Source organism: Thunnus albacares, chromosome 3, assembly GCF_914725855.1.
Source record: "Thunnus albacares chromosome 3, fThuAlb1.1, whole genome shotgun sequence".
Taxonomy (NCBI): domain Eukaryota; kingdom Metazoa; phylum Chordata; class Actinopteri; order Scombriformes; family Scombridae; genus Thunnus; species Thunnus albacares.
This window is the reverse complement of record NC_058108.1, coordinates 29,202,593-29,217,191: the sequence shown is the minus strand read 5'-3', so window position 1 is coordinate 29,217,191 and position 14,599 is coordinate 29,202,593. Positions and strand designations below refer to the sequence as shown.

The following is a 14,599-nucleotide window of genomic DNA, read 5'->3' as shown; positions in this document are numbered from 1 at the left end:
AGGAATGATTACTGCAAGTAAAACGTAAAATGTTCTTAATGCTCATACGGGCACCCTACTATAAAAATTGTGAAGCTGTCCTTTAAGTGTGACTGGTTAAGAGCCCAATTACTAACTTGTGAAGACATTTTCACTTCAACTGTGGTCAGTTTGAAAACAAAAAGAGTCAGACACAAAGATACTAAGAAACTTTCTTTAATTAATTCCCTTTCCAAGGAAATATTTAAGGATTTTTAAACTTTATCTTATACAAAAATGTATACGTTTTCTTGCGTTTACACATTTTGCATTGGAACATACTTCAACATCGTTGCAGGTTGACACAGTTACAAAACATTAAACATCAAAAAAAAAAAAAAAAAAAGGTAAAGAAAAACAATTATGTACAAAAAAACAAGCACCTCTCATGAAGGGTCAAAATGCCACCAATAATAAATATCACATTATCATTGATCAGCTTATGTTTTGATAAAACTGGAGAAGTTGACATAAATTACTTGTTTTCTTTAAAAATGGAGAAAAAAATATATTTGACCGCCTTTAAATCCTAAATAACCCTGACCGTGTAAACTACAGGACCTGTTAAGTGGTATTTTATGAAATATTTATGAAAATGATTCACAGGGATACAAAGACAAGAGAAAATGTAACTCTCCCTCCCATGCACAAACTCGCATACAACTCACACTCATAAAATATAAGACTGATTAGAGGAGACAACGTCATTAAAATTGATGAATAATTCCAAACTGACAGCATGGCTGTGGTGGCAGATTCCAGTCTGAACACGTCAGAAAATAAATGAAAATTTCCGAAGTTTTTAAACTTCAAGATTCTAGTTGTGTGTATGTATGTGTGTGTGTGTGCGCGTGTGTGTGTGTGTGTGTGTTAACGCAGAAAAGTTGCCTGCTCCTCTGGTTTAAGATCAAAATATGGCAGCTGTCGTTATGGCTTGTGTTCTCTCTTTCAATAGTCCAGTCAACTTGCTCTGTTGGTTGCTTTGGACACGGTATCCACAGCTGTTGAGTGAACGGATGAATTTAGGGCACGCACCACTCCCAGTAATGTATGCCCTTGAAGGAGAGAGTGCCCCAAGTGCTTAGGAAGAGACTGAGCAGGAGCCCAGTATGAGATAGCGGCCTCTCCGCTCCTCACCTCTCGCTACCAAACCTCTGGAACCTCAAACAGCGATGTTGTAGATTCAGCCTCTGTTGAAAGAGAGACAAACATGCAGGGATAAGAACAAGAACTACAACACAGTGTTGGGGGAGTAAACTAAATTAAATAAATTAGTTAAATTACATTTCCCTGTAACGTTAGAGTTGCGTAGGCAATAAAATCATGCAACATTTCCAAGTAGTGAGCCATGTTTGTGCTTTAAAGTAGCGGGCCAGCACAATTAAAACACTATATCTGTGTAATTGTATATTCTCCTCCTCAGAAATTATTGCCCTGCATCCTGCAGTCACGCAGTTGGCAGGTTTGACGGTACAGAGCAGATGGAGACAGTGGGAGCTGGTCTGGTGCCAGTCTCATGTACTTCCTGCTTCATTCTGTCGATGTCCTACTGTAGAGCTCAGTCATTTGATGTAAACGTGAGAGAAGAATCGATAGCAGCCGTACTGGTGTCGCCATTTCAGTGACTTATATCCATAAAGTTCCAGTTTGTACAACACAAAGCAGAACTTGTAACCATGTTATATCTAAGCTCGTCTTCAGGATTAGTTCATCTATTAAAAGATCCCCTCCAGACATGTTTTACTATAATACTAATAAAAATTTGTGTCCAATATGGTTTTTCCACAAAAAAAGTTAAATTATCTTGTTAAAATCTTTAATGACATCATCTCCTTCTCCTCCATTAAAAAGCCCAGAACATATAAATATGCAAATATATTTCATCTCAAAACTTTAACTGCTGGACACAAGATGTCTCCTGTCCATTCTCAGTGTTTGTGCACCGCAGGCTTCACGTTTCCACATAAAACGAAGTGCAAACTAAAAAGTGTTCAAAACACCCAAAACACTTATATAAATTCTATACAGGACAAACAGTTTAAGTGGTTTAAGCCCTGCTGATTTTAACCTACATTTTACATTTTGTGAATCTACACCATGTAAAGTCACGCTGCATTTGCTACTTGCACTTCCTCTTTGGCTTGTAACCACTGATATACAGACATCACTCACTGGATTATTTCTAATACTGAGAACAAGGTTTAAACATAATGATTATGAGGAAAGTACTAAAGTTATGAGGAGTGTCTTCATTATAATTCCTAAATGGATTCATGGACATAATCAGTAATTCAAAAGGATTAATAAACCCACAAACGCACCTTCCGACTTCTTTTTCTTGTTCTTTTGACCTTTCCTCCCGTGGACTGTCGGGGCTTGTTGCCAGGTGACCGTCCCCTCAGCGTTATTGGCTGGATCGGTGCCCTCAGGACTTTCGTCCTCATCAGGGACTGGACTTAACCCCGCTGAATCTGACGAATCTCTGCAAGGCACAGAAACCATTAAAGAGGCTCAAATCACAGCAAAGAGGATAACAGTGACTGCAGAGAGGATCCATCCACTTTACTCACGTTGTCTTTAGCCATCCTTCTGAGGTCTTGCTCTCGACAACATCTGCATTTGTCAAAGGAAACACGATAAACTGTGAATGAGAGCCTAGCTCAGACTTCCTCATACTGCTCACAGAAATATGCTCTACGTTTCAGGAGGAGGCTGCCATCATTATTAAAACATAAAATTTGATGTTAAATTACTCAGCCATGTCTAACTTAATCTCTTTGTTTGTGGTGATGATTCATGAAGCCACCTGCTCTCTCTCTCCCTCAGGGCACACTCCATCTCTGCTAAGTCATTTCTTTGGGGAAACCCTGCGTGTTACCACCCAGCAGCTAGAAGTTATATATACACACACACACACACACCATCAGTTTTCATCTTCTTGCTGCCTGTGCTATCCATGTATGAGTAGTTATTCCAACCGTCTGCAACCAGAGCATCTCCGGACCCCGGGTCTGCCTGAACGGGGCTGATGCTGCGTTTCCTCAAACCCCTGGAACGAAAAAAAAACAGGCCATACATCTTGTGTATCAATGTAAATAGAAACTGTGGATTCCTGCAGAAGCTCCTAGATGAGAAGTGAATACACATCATGTGGTGTAGGAGCGCAGGTGTACCTGGGATAACCGAAACCGGAAGCAGTAGAGGAGGTGTAGTGAGGTTTCACCCAGCCGTCCTCTCCCCAGCTTTTGGCTGTCTGGCTGAGCTTCTCCTTCTCCTGCTGCTTACCCTGGATGTACTCTGCATATGTCTGGATCCTGTAGCTCTCTGCATAGCGGCTGGTGTTCATAGCTGTGCAAGAGAGAGGAAGATGTTAACAGATTGTCCCAACATTTATTAGTGCAGGTGACCGAATCCAGTTAGGTGTGTGTCAGGTTGTCAGACTCACCTATTTGCACCTGGTCTGTTTGACTGAGGGACACAAAGGCTGATGTGTCGTCCATCCATGAAACCTGGATGTTCCCTGAGTGATGATTGGAGAACAGAGTGTGAGTGGAGAACAACGGGGGTCATACTTGTTTGCAAGCAGATTTATCATCAGGCAAAAATCATGACTTACCAAAGGCACTAAAGAGCTGGTAGAGGTCACTGGTCTTCCACTCTTTTGGGAAGGTGACATACAGGACATGGTCTCTTTTAGGTTGCACTGTAAGAACAGAAGAGATTAGCAGGAAAATAAAAACAGAAAAGGTGGCAACAGTTTTAAAAGGATGGGTCCACAATTTTTCCAAGTCTGTACTAAAACGATAAATGCCCAAATGATCATTGACACGTAATAATTCCTCAAATCAAGTACATTTCTTTCAGAGTTACTGTCTTTTTAGTACCAAATCACCTCTTTTTGATACAATCCTTCACAGCAGCTGAACAGGAAAACACTAAAAAGACTAACTGTGGAAGATATCCACTTTATTTGATTAACTCAGACGGCTGAAGCCTCATATACGCTTCAAACAAACTTTTAAGTACATTTTTGCTCAAAACGAGGACTGTGGATTTTGTCCATCACTTACATTGTAAGTGCATTATGAAAGGATCTTCTAATGATCAGAAACAGGAGGATTGTTCATATGGGCACTTGACTGTTGTTTTAAGACAGACTTGAAAAATTGTTAACTTGTCCTTTAATTTAGTTTCATTTTAAAGCTCCATTATGTGATATTCTGATAACACTGAATCTAAACAAAACAAAAAGCTAATGTTAACAAGTGGCTGGTGAAGAAATCCAAGCACCTTGCAGACCAAGATACAAAGCTAAACTGAAAGTATATCAGGCTTGTGTTACTTTGACTTTATTTTGGCGTTTCCCTGCCCCCTAGTGGTGAGAAATCCCTTAAAGCAGCTTCAGAGTGCCCTGTGGAGTTTTCTTGTTAAAAAAAAAAAAAAAAAAAAAAAAAAAGTGTAATGTTTACATTCACTGTTTCTCACCGAAACACATTGTGAGCATCCTTGAGGCCTGAGAAATGTGTTGAATGCATTTCCTTCCTCATGAAACATTTGAAAAGGCGATTTTTAAAGTATTTTTTTTTTTTTTTTTTTTTTTAAATCATGCATTGTTTACATCCATGCTTGCTAGCTCGCAGTCTTCTTCCCTGCTTTTCTTGATACATTGCTGCATTTCATTGAGCATCACTGCCACAAACTATCATTCAGTGGAATAGCCTGAATCTGGCAGCAGGAATGTGTATTGTTCATGAGACAAACAAAACACTAGACACAACCCACTCATGAAAACAACTGCTCCATGGTGCTACTAGTAGACAAAAACTCCACAGAGTATCTTTACACTGCCTGGATATTTTGCCAAATTGAAAACAACCATGCTCTATACTATTTTACTCACAATCTGGTCCTGTGATGTTGAGGTAGGGAATATCTATTATTCTCATCAGGAAAAGCCTTGAGAACAGAGAAGAGAAGCATTATAAGCATTTATTTCAGACTTTTAGCTGTTGATGGAAGAGAGCAGCAAATACAGTGAAGTAAGTGTGTCTCTTACTTGTTGAAGAAAGGCTCAATAAGTTTGGAGCGAGCTGAGATGTAGGCTTTGGGTGGAGTCAAGAAAGAGCCTGAAAAGAGCGTTGAGCAGATCAAGTTAGACTCCCATCTATTAAAGTCATTTCTTCATTTGGAAACAGGAACAGTTGATTGTGTGTATGTTACCCAGGTAGTTGGCCATGGAGATGAAACAGAGGCCTGTGATGTAAGCGTCATACCCCGCCTCGTGGAGCTGTTCCTGGGCTGTGTTGTAACTGGGGAAACCCTCTGCTGCTTCTGACAGGAACAAGACAGAGAAAAAGGAGGTTAGTAGGATTTTGTAGGGTGAGAGAGTGTTTCAGGCAAATCTAAGTGTATTTACTCACCAACTCGTGGTGACTTGAAGGGAGTCTCTTTCAGCTGTTTCTCCAACTCTGCCAGAGAGGTGTTCGTGATCAGCTCCTGGAGTGTAAAGATGTAAATACAACTTTTCAAAAAAAATCACCAATTTGTCTACTGATTTATATATCTAGAATCTTGCGGGTGATAGAAGAGCTCCAGAGAATTACTATACGCTGTTTTTTGGAGCTACTTGTTTGCACCAGTGTAGCTCGAACAGCCAGCAAAGATTCTTCTACTGTAAATCATCATTTTCCCAAAATATGAAGTGTTTTTTTAGGGTTGTCTGGTAAAAATAAAAAGACCAGTTCAACCTCACAGGTTCACCATCAGGGGAGAATTAGACCTTTCAACCCTGAAGAAAACCCTGTGAGGTTGAAACTCAAAAATAAAAAAACTAAAACACAGCCATACACAGTCAAATAAATCATTTAAATATGCTCCACTTAAACAAAGAGCCTGAATGTTTTTCTCTCCATTTTTAAAATATCTAAAACTTGTGCTAATCTACAGCAGTGACGAAGATCATCTACCTTAAATGGCTGAGTGGAAGCCATCAACTTTGTATCCAGAAGTCTGCAAGTTAACACAGAATAAAATACATTGAATGTCAAAAAGCTAAAAGACAGCATCAAAAAAAAGCATCTGCTGTAAAGAGAGGAAACTGATTTACCTTGGGAAGACGCACATTGTGACCTCTTTAAAGTCTTGAAGATCCTAGAGAGAAGAGCATTCGTTTAAATAATGCATAACTTACATTACTTAGCTTTAAGCTAAGCCAGAAAAGGCTCCATATTTAAAATCTCCATGTAAGTGTGTACCTCTGGCAGTGGGCAGTAGAACTGGTGGATGGTGTGCATCACATCTAACAGCATGTTGTGGCCAACCACAAGTTTACCCTGTGTGTCAGATGAAATGGGTTAGTCCACACACTAAGTCCAATAGCAAGATATTCAGTTTAGTATCATAAGAGGACTAAAGAAACCAGAAAATATTCACATTAAATTGTTGTATTTTTGTATCAAAATGACTCAAAACTGATTAATTTTCTGTTAATCAACTAATCTATGAATCGACTCATCGTTGCAGCTCTACAAGAAAAAAAAAAAAAAAAAAAAGAGGCAAAACTATAAATGTTTGACTATGAAAGCCAATTCCTGATTCGTGATGGTCGTTATTTTGGAGCGTCACCGTTTACTGATTTGTGTATTTCTAGACAGAGTTACTTGAACTGAAAAAAAGCGGAGGTTGACTCACAGATTTGGAAATGGCGTGGATGACCCTGGAGAAGCCTACTGCATCATTTAGCTCCTCCTGTTGGGGGGAAGAGAAAATATTAAAAAACAAAAAAAAACCCGTCAGCACTCATTGAGAATTTATCAAATAGCAACGTTTTGGCTAAGCGACCTTCAGGCATTTCACGAGGTAGAGAAAATACTATGAGTAGTGCGTTCTGAAGCTCCTTAACAAAAGCGCTCTAATTTAAAATCAACACACGCTCGTAATGAACAGAGCATGAATGTGCGATGTGGCTGGAACACGTTAACAACTCACCTGCTCTCTCTCCAGTTTCTGCTGTTCCCTCCTCTTCCTCTCCTCATCATCCACTTTACTGACCTGGATGTATCGCTCCTTCTGCACACATACAGAACTTACATCAATATTCCACAAAAACAAAATAACTTTTTTTTAATTTATTTATTAAAAAAAGGGTCAAGATTGGTTGAAATTAAACATGATCTCACCTTTTCTGTTTCCATGGTTTCCACATGAAGCCCCTTGGGAAACCTGAGAAAGAAAATAAAGTGTTAATGTATGAAGCAACACAACAACAACAACAACAGCCAGGTTTTACACTCACTTCCAGTTCAGTGTCTGGTATATCAGCTTCCTCTGAAACCTGGTAGGGAAATATGAATATTAGTGTAAATAAAAAACAGATATTGATACCATAAATATGGCTTTTTGAGAGAAGGGCTAGATTACCCAGTGCATGGCTCCAAGTCCAAAGTCTTCTCTGCGTTAGTGAAGAGAGCCTCAACCTTCTCTCTGTAGGGAAAATAGAGCCGAAAAGATGAAAACGTAAAAAAAGGGGGCAGACACAAACATAACTGTGAAAGAATTGTCTTCTTTCTCTGAAATCCTTCCGGGAAAATTCAGTTATTCTACGGCCAAGTGAGAGATATGGTCCCTCCCATGTGACTTCCAGCTTCCAGTAGACCAGAGAAATGTCTCCATCCAGCTGGCCATGTCTAATATACCCCCAAGAGAAGATGACCAAGGGGGCAAGCAACCTCAACTGTTTCCAATTAGCCTGAATGCACACTATGTCACTTCCAACAGCTCTTTTTAACCACCATGGTCTCACACAAGAGCCTGGTCTTTGTTTGACTCCACATTACTTGGAATTGGTTGAAAAGATAAGAATTAAAAACTCCACTTACACCACTCTGTTGATGAAGTCTTTATGTTCCTCGGGTACGTGTGCAGGACCTTTGGAGGATGGGGAGATGTAGGATGGTGTCCCAACACCGTTAGCATGTTGATTCCTCCTCTCCTCTGTCTGCTCCCTCAGCTGGGCTTCCTCTTCTTGATTCAGGTATGGGATTCCTAAAAAACACACACACACACAAAAAAAGTCAGTTTGAATTTTACTTCTGGTGGCTCTGCAATTCTCTGTCCTATAACAACTGTAAAAACATGCATTGCCTTTAGGCGATGTTCTGTATCCATTCTATAAACAATGAGCTAGTTGTGTGCACATCCCATCCTACATTCAGGCCCGGAGCAGGATAAAAGATTCAATGAAAAACAAAGCACACTGGATTTTAGCTTCCATAAAAATGCATTTGAATGAGAAAAGCGAGATTTTTGCCTGATGAGGACCCAGTAGGGTTGAAATGTTGCCTTTTTCAGTTTAATGGGGTTTTTTTGGGAACTAAATTCTAGCGTGCAAACACTTTTTGTTCATTTATTGTATCCATACACCTCCAGTAATCTTGTTTATATTCCATCACATCAACTTTGTGATAGAGTGGTCACAGTGGATGCAAAAATATGGCATGAACTAGAAAGAAAATGGCAAGATCAGACCCAACAAATCTGTCTGTCATTGGTGTAAGGACAACTTTTATTGTGCTTTTCCCAACTTGCTGAAATTGTCAAAAGGGAAATATGAGGTGAACCAGAACAAGCACACATAAGTGACAGCAGAATCTGTACAGCTATGCAGATATCGCTGGCATATTAACACAGTACTGTGAATTAAAGTGTCCAGTACATGTGCGAACAAATCTTTGAGACGGAACAAAATGACTCAAATCAGCAAAATGATTTGTAACTTACATCTCTACCGTGAATTAAAGACTTAACTCCAGACTGTAAAAAAAAAAAAAAAAAAAAAGCTGCATTTCTACAAAGACCGGCCTAGTAATTGGACTGAACAGCAAAAAAGAGCAGCTGCTCCAGTGTGACAGGTGATGACAGCTCTCCTCCTGCTCGTAACGCCGAGGCTGGTTAATGTTTAATAATTGGCACTGAAACCGGTGTCTACAAACACTGTTCAAGACCTTCACCTGGATAAACTGTTATATACGATTAATATTCTGATTTGAATCTGGAAATAACTAAAACAATGAAACGGTAAAGAAAATGACCAAGAATTCACTACCATCTCCATATTTGACAGTTTGATATGTGACAAAAGGCCATTACACATGTGACATGTTCACTGCCGTTGTGTTGTGTACTCACCGTGACAGAACACCTTGTTGAAGTCAAATCCCTGACTGGCCAGGAAGTCGATACTGGAACTCTAGAAATGACAAATTCATTTTCATTTTCACAAGTTTCTCATAAAACAACGACGTTGCGATAATCTTTTAACACCTGGCCAACCATTTCAGGAACAATCATTTTATTAAATCATTGTCATTACTAAAAAGTCAGTTATCTCAGTTCACACAGAAGCATTTTAATGCGCCTTGAGAGGCCGCACTGACTTACTTGACAGATGAACTTTATGTCGGGGGACGTCCTGCTGAATGGTTTTGGGAATATATAAAAATTAAAAGTCTTCGTGATGTACCTGCAGATAAAGATAACAGGAACGGATTAGTGAAATCATTCAGGTCAGCTGGGGATTTATTACAACAACCTGCATGCTGGTCAAAATGCTGCTCATGCATACAAAAGCTGGATCACCTCCATATATATATATTATATACAGTGTTTCCCATACATTGATTTATTTGTGGCAGCTCACCACAGAATCAACATCGACCACCACATATTGATTTTCTTCTGTTTTTGTTTTTTTACTATTTAAAACAGGTAAAATTTTATTTCATTGTAGAGCATTGATTCTCTCAGGCCCTGCTTGCCCTGCTCTCTCACACACAAACACATTGACAACGGACCCGCTGCTTCCGACCCCGAGTCAGCTACCACCGCAAACAGGATCTGATTCTGTGGGAAACTGATATTGATATTTTTTTGCTAAATGCCTCTGCATAAACCTTGAAAATGGCATTGGTGGACATTATCCAAAACTCTGCTTGTTTGGACTGATAGCAGACTCACTCGTGACCTTTATTCTGGTTCATTTTAAATTAGAAATAGATGATAAAATGTGTTTATCATCAGGACAAGTCTGCGGCTGGATTAACCTGCTAGGGGGCCCCTACTGACCTCCATTCGGTTTTTGCCACATGTAATATTTTGATTACACACTAATTTAGAGATATGCATCCTATGTACAAAACTGAATGAATGAAGGCTTGAAAGCTAGATTTTGACACAGCGAGCATCCTCACGACAGGGTTTTAAGATCTGGTAATAACAGCTTAAAGGCCTCATCATGTCAGCTGACATTGTGCTTTAGTGCTGCATATTCCCGAAGAAATGTTCAATCGAATTAATTAACAGACAGTACGCCTGGAGCTTTTGAGCTTATGTCAGCAGATGGTATATAGTGTGCTCCTTATTTGTCAGTGTGAAAACACACATTTTTCTTGTCCAGGTGCTGATTCCAAGAACTAGCCATCTCCCAAAAGGACTCACAAGAAACTGTCTGCACCTGATGAAATTGAGCTCAAAACATTTTCTTAATATAATGAAAAGGAGAAATTTAACAGTAGCAGACGCTGTTGCAAATCCCTCGTGTGTTCTATACTAGTTAAGTAGATATCACTCACTTTGACTCTGTCTGGTCGTACTTGAATGTACATAATCCAAACTGGAACAGCAGGAAGTCCATGGAATGCTTGAGGACAGGAAAGAAACAGCTTCAATGAGATGAACATTAAAAAAAAAAAAAAAAAGGACAGATTGACAGTTTTTCCTGTCTGTCTTAAAACAACAGTCAGGTACCCGTATAAACAGTGAAAGAGGTTTTCCTTGCTGTAATCATTCCTCACGTTCACACTGGCTGTTAAACAGATCCCCTTCAAATGCGCTTTCAATGTAAGTGATGGGGGCCAAAATCTACAGTGTGATCACAGTCATTTTGTGCAGAAATGCATTTAAAAGTTTATCTGAAGCTTATACGAGGCTTCAGCAGTCTGAGTTAGTCATATCAAGTGGATATCTGCCACATTTACAGTTTTTTTAGCTTAAAATTCCCTCTTTGTGTGCAAGTGTAGTATCAAAAAAGAGGAACTTTGGCATTAAAAATACTGTAACTCTGAAAGATATCTACTGGATTTGACACTAAGGTCCCTAAATTGTAACCACACGTTATTTGTAAGAAGAATCTTAAATATTTTAATGAACAGGGATTTTATCATGACTTCTCTCATTTTAATTGGAGTAGAACAGAGCTGATCCCTGATGTGGAGACAGCATGGGCATTTTTTAATGAGGGTTTTACGCAAATCATAAATACACATGCCCCATTCAGGAGATAGGGAGTAAAGAGGTGTGATAACCCCTGGTTTTTCCTCTGAGCTAGCAGATACTATTCATGAGCATAACATGGCTTGGGCTAAGTCAAGGACAACAGGTTCTACCACTGATTGGCTTATTTTTAGATAACTAAGAAACAAATGCTCCTCTTTGATCAAGAAAGCTAAATCAGAATATTATATGTCTGTTGCCACTGAGAATCTAAATGACCTTAGGAGGTTTTGGAAAACCATAAAATCCCTTTCTGTGAGCAATCACTCTCAAGCCCTTTGTTATGAAGGATTCTGATACTGTTCATGACATTGAATTGTTTTAATGAGCACTTTATATCTTCTGGCTCTCTGTTTGACTCTGCTTGTTCTGCGTCTGTATACTGGTCAGTCTTTTAATTTCATACCTTTCCCTGTGCAGAAAGTTCACAAAGCCCTAAAAGCTTTAGATCCTAGACACCCCTCAGGGCCTGATTTTACTGATCCTTACCTTTTAAATTTGGCATCTGATTTTGTAGCACAGTCTCTTGCATATCTTTTTTACCTTACACTGCAAAATAAGGAAAATCCAAGGATATAGAAATCTGCTTCTGTCCTCCCTCAGCGACCCAACTATTTTAAATAACTATAGGCAAATATCTAAATTATCAGTACTACAGGTAAAATTCTTGAATCTCTTGTGAGTGATCAAATTAAGGAGTTTTTATACAGCAGTGATATTTTATCAACATATTAATCAGGCTTTAGATAAAAACGTAGCACCATCACATCTGCACTGATGGTAGTAAACAATTTTTCTGTTGCACTTGACAAGAAGCAACATTGTGCGTGTCCAAAGCTTTCAACACAGTCGACCATGATGTTTTAAAACTTAGACTTTTTAACTCAGGACTCTCAGAGCAAGCAGTCGCTTGGTTCTCAAACTACCTTAGTAATAGGTCTCAGTGCATTAGATACGATGGTCTATGTTCTGATATTAGTATATCCATCAACAAAGGTGTACCACAGGGCTTTGTATTAGGTCCACTTTTATTTACCATTTATATAAATAATCTGGGTCAAAACGTGTCAGATGCTAATTTTCATTTTTATGCTGATGACACTGTTAAATTGCAAAATGCCTTTATTGTTGTCAAAATACCCTACTTCAGCTGAAACTCATTCTTACTACAGATAAGACCAAACTTGTTGTTTATCAACTCTAGGAATAGGCCATAAAATATCCCTTCAGTGGTCACTCTTGAGGGAAGTGAAACAGAGGTTGTTAACTCTTATAAATACCTGGATATTTTGGTTGATGACTCTTACTTTTAAGCCACATGTGCAGTACCTGGTGAAAAAGTTGAAGCTAAAACCAAGTTTTTATTTTCAAAATAAGTTGTGTTTTTCTTTTTAGGTAAAAGAGGGACTTGTTGCTGCAACTTTCTCTTACCTGTGTTGGACTATGGGGATCTTTTATATAAGCATACCTCTGCTCAGTGTCTTCATATGGTTGACACAGCTTACCATGATTCCTTTTAAGTTCATTACCAAGCGTAAAGCTCTGACTCACCACTGTGAGTTACACTCTTGGGTAGGATGGCCTGCTCTGGCCACCCGAAGGCTTTTACATTGGTATACCTTTATATATAAAGAAAATTCTTGGTCTGCTCCCACACTACCTATGTGCTTTTATCATGCCGAAAAGTGTCAGACAGTACTCTTTGTGTTCTCAGGACTTCTTTATGCTTTCTATCCCAAATGCCCAAATGTACTCTGCACCCTCGGCATGGAATACGTTGCAGAATGACTTGAAGCTCAATGAATTAATCTGGCCTAATTTAAATCCAAAATGAAAGAATTAGAGGCAGATTCCCTAGAATGTAAATGTTTTTAATTTACCTGGTGACACAACTGATTCCCATAAATTTCTCTTTTGTAATGCGAGTTTCCTTGTTTTATTTTCTTTTTATTAAGATTTGTCACCTTTTTGTTTTCTGTCTGTAACTGTTTTTTTATTTGCGCTGCTGCCTGTCTTGGCCAGGTCTCCCTTGAAAAAGAGATTCTTAATCTTACTGGGACTCTCCTGGTTAAATAAAAAAAAAAATAATAATAATTTTAAAAATGGAAGGCTGAAGCTTCATATTAGCTTGAGATAAACTTGTAAATACATTTTTGCACAGAAGGAGGCTTGTGGATTTTGTCCTCTATCACTTACACTGTAAGCGCATCAGGAAGGGATCTTCTTATGGCCAGTATGAACAGGATAAATGATTACAGCAAGAAAAACCTTTTCAATGTTCATTTCGTCACTGGACTGTTGTTTAAAGACAGACTTGAACCTATGCATTGAAACTGTTGCCAACTAATGAAACTCTGCCAACCTTTTTCAGCTTGGTGTATCGCTCCTCCGGCGTGTCCAGTCCGTTGGTGAGTGCACTGACATTAGGGCCGTCGCTTATCCCTAAAAACACAACACCCGTCACAATTTTACACACACACACAACGCTGGCTTTTCAAACATCAAATTCTTTCAAAAAACTCTTGATACGTTACCTGAAAATTCTCCATCGATTGCAAGGAAGTCCGCATCCTCTATGGCGGCGTACACAGAGTTTAAGCAGTCTTTAAAATCTGCAGAAATGAAAGTGCATTAGTGTCAGGATGTAAGAGGAACACTCACTGACCTGCAGAGCAGCACACAAACCCGCAGCCGTGCAGCTAACTGTTATATTACCTAGCTCGCAGGCTAGCAGCACAAACCTTGAGGAATGGAGGAGTTTTGACCATTTTAAAAACATATCCTGCCACTGTTCTGTTGTACAATTTCATGACGAATATAGCAAACTAAAAATCCAACGTGCAATTGTTTGGCAGCACCTCGCTACTCACTTTTGCGTGTCACCTCCATCCTCGCACAATGACTGAACCCGGCTGTCAGCTATCGCTAGCTAGCCTACGTCAACGGGCTTTTAACAGTTTTACAAACACTTCCGGGGCCGCTCGCTAAAGGTAAATGCTAGGTTTGTTGAAGCAGGCGGAGGGACGAACTCTCGCGAGTGCGGTTAATGTGATTGATCTTAATCTCGCGAGAGTTTCTCAAATCCCCCAGGCTGATCCATGGACGTATTAGAGCTCTAATTCATCCATGAGCTGATCAAATCCAGCTTCCTACAAATTTACAAGCCAAACTATCGCCTCAGTGCCTTTATATACAGTATATATTTGGTATTGCCACTGAAAGAGATTACATTTACTGATTAAAATGGCACCCC

At 39.3% G+C, this 14,599-nt stretch overlaps 1 protein-coding gene across 1 annotated transcript; it reads right to left on the bottom strand.

Moving 5' to 3' along the window:
* Nucleotides 1-179: 179 nt before the first annotated feature.
* parn (poly(A)-specific ribonuclease (deadenylation nuclease)) lies at nucleotides 180-14,357 on the bottom strand. Its single transcript, XM_044347551.1, has 26 exons — nucleotides 14,217-14,357; nucleotides 13,881-13,958; nucleotides 13,709-13,788; nucleotides 10,647-10,714; nucleotides 9,457-9,538; nucleotides 9,205-9,265; nucleotides 7,896-8,061; nucleotides 7,438-7,500; nucleotides 7,313-7,351; nucleotides 7,197-7,239; nucleotides 7,006-7,086; nucleotides 6,709-6,765; nucleotides 6,273-6,350; nucleotides 6,125-6,168; nucleotides 5,985-6,027; nucleotides 5,439-5,514; nucleotides 5,239-5,349; nucleotides 5,075-5,144; nucleotides 4,919-4,974; nucleotides 3,635-3,721; nucleotides 3,464-3,538; nucleotides 3,192-3,366; nucleotides 2,940-3,067; nucleotides 2,589-2,631; nucleotides 2,340-2,500; nucleotides 180-1,208 (listed from the first exon to the last, which is right to left on the bottom strand). Exons 1-26 carry the CDS (start codon nucleotides 14,233-14,235, stop codon nucleotides 1,162-1,164), a joined length of 2,031 nt encoding a protein of 676 aa, XP_044203486.1. The 5' UTR covers nucleotides 14,236-14,357; the 3' UTR covers nucleotides 180-1,161.
* Nucleotides 14,358-14,599: the final 242 nt, after the last annotated feature.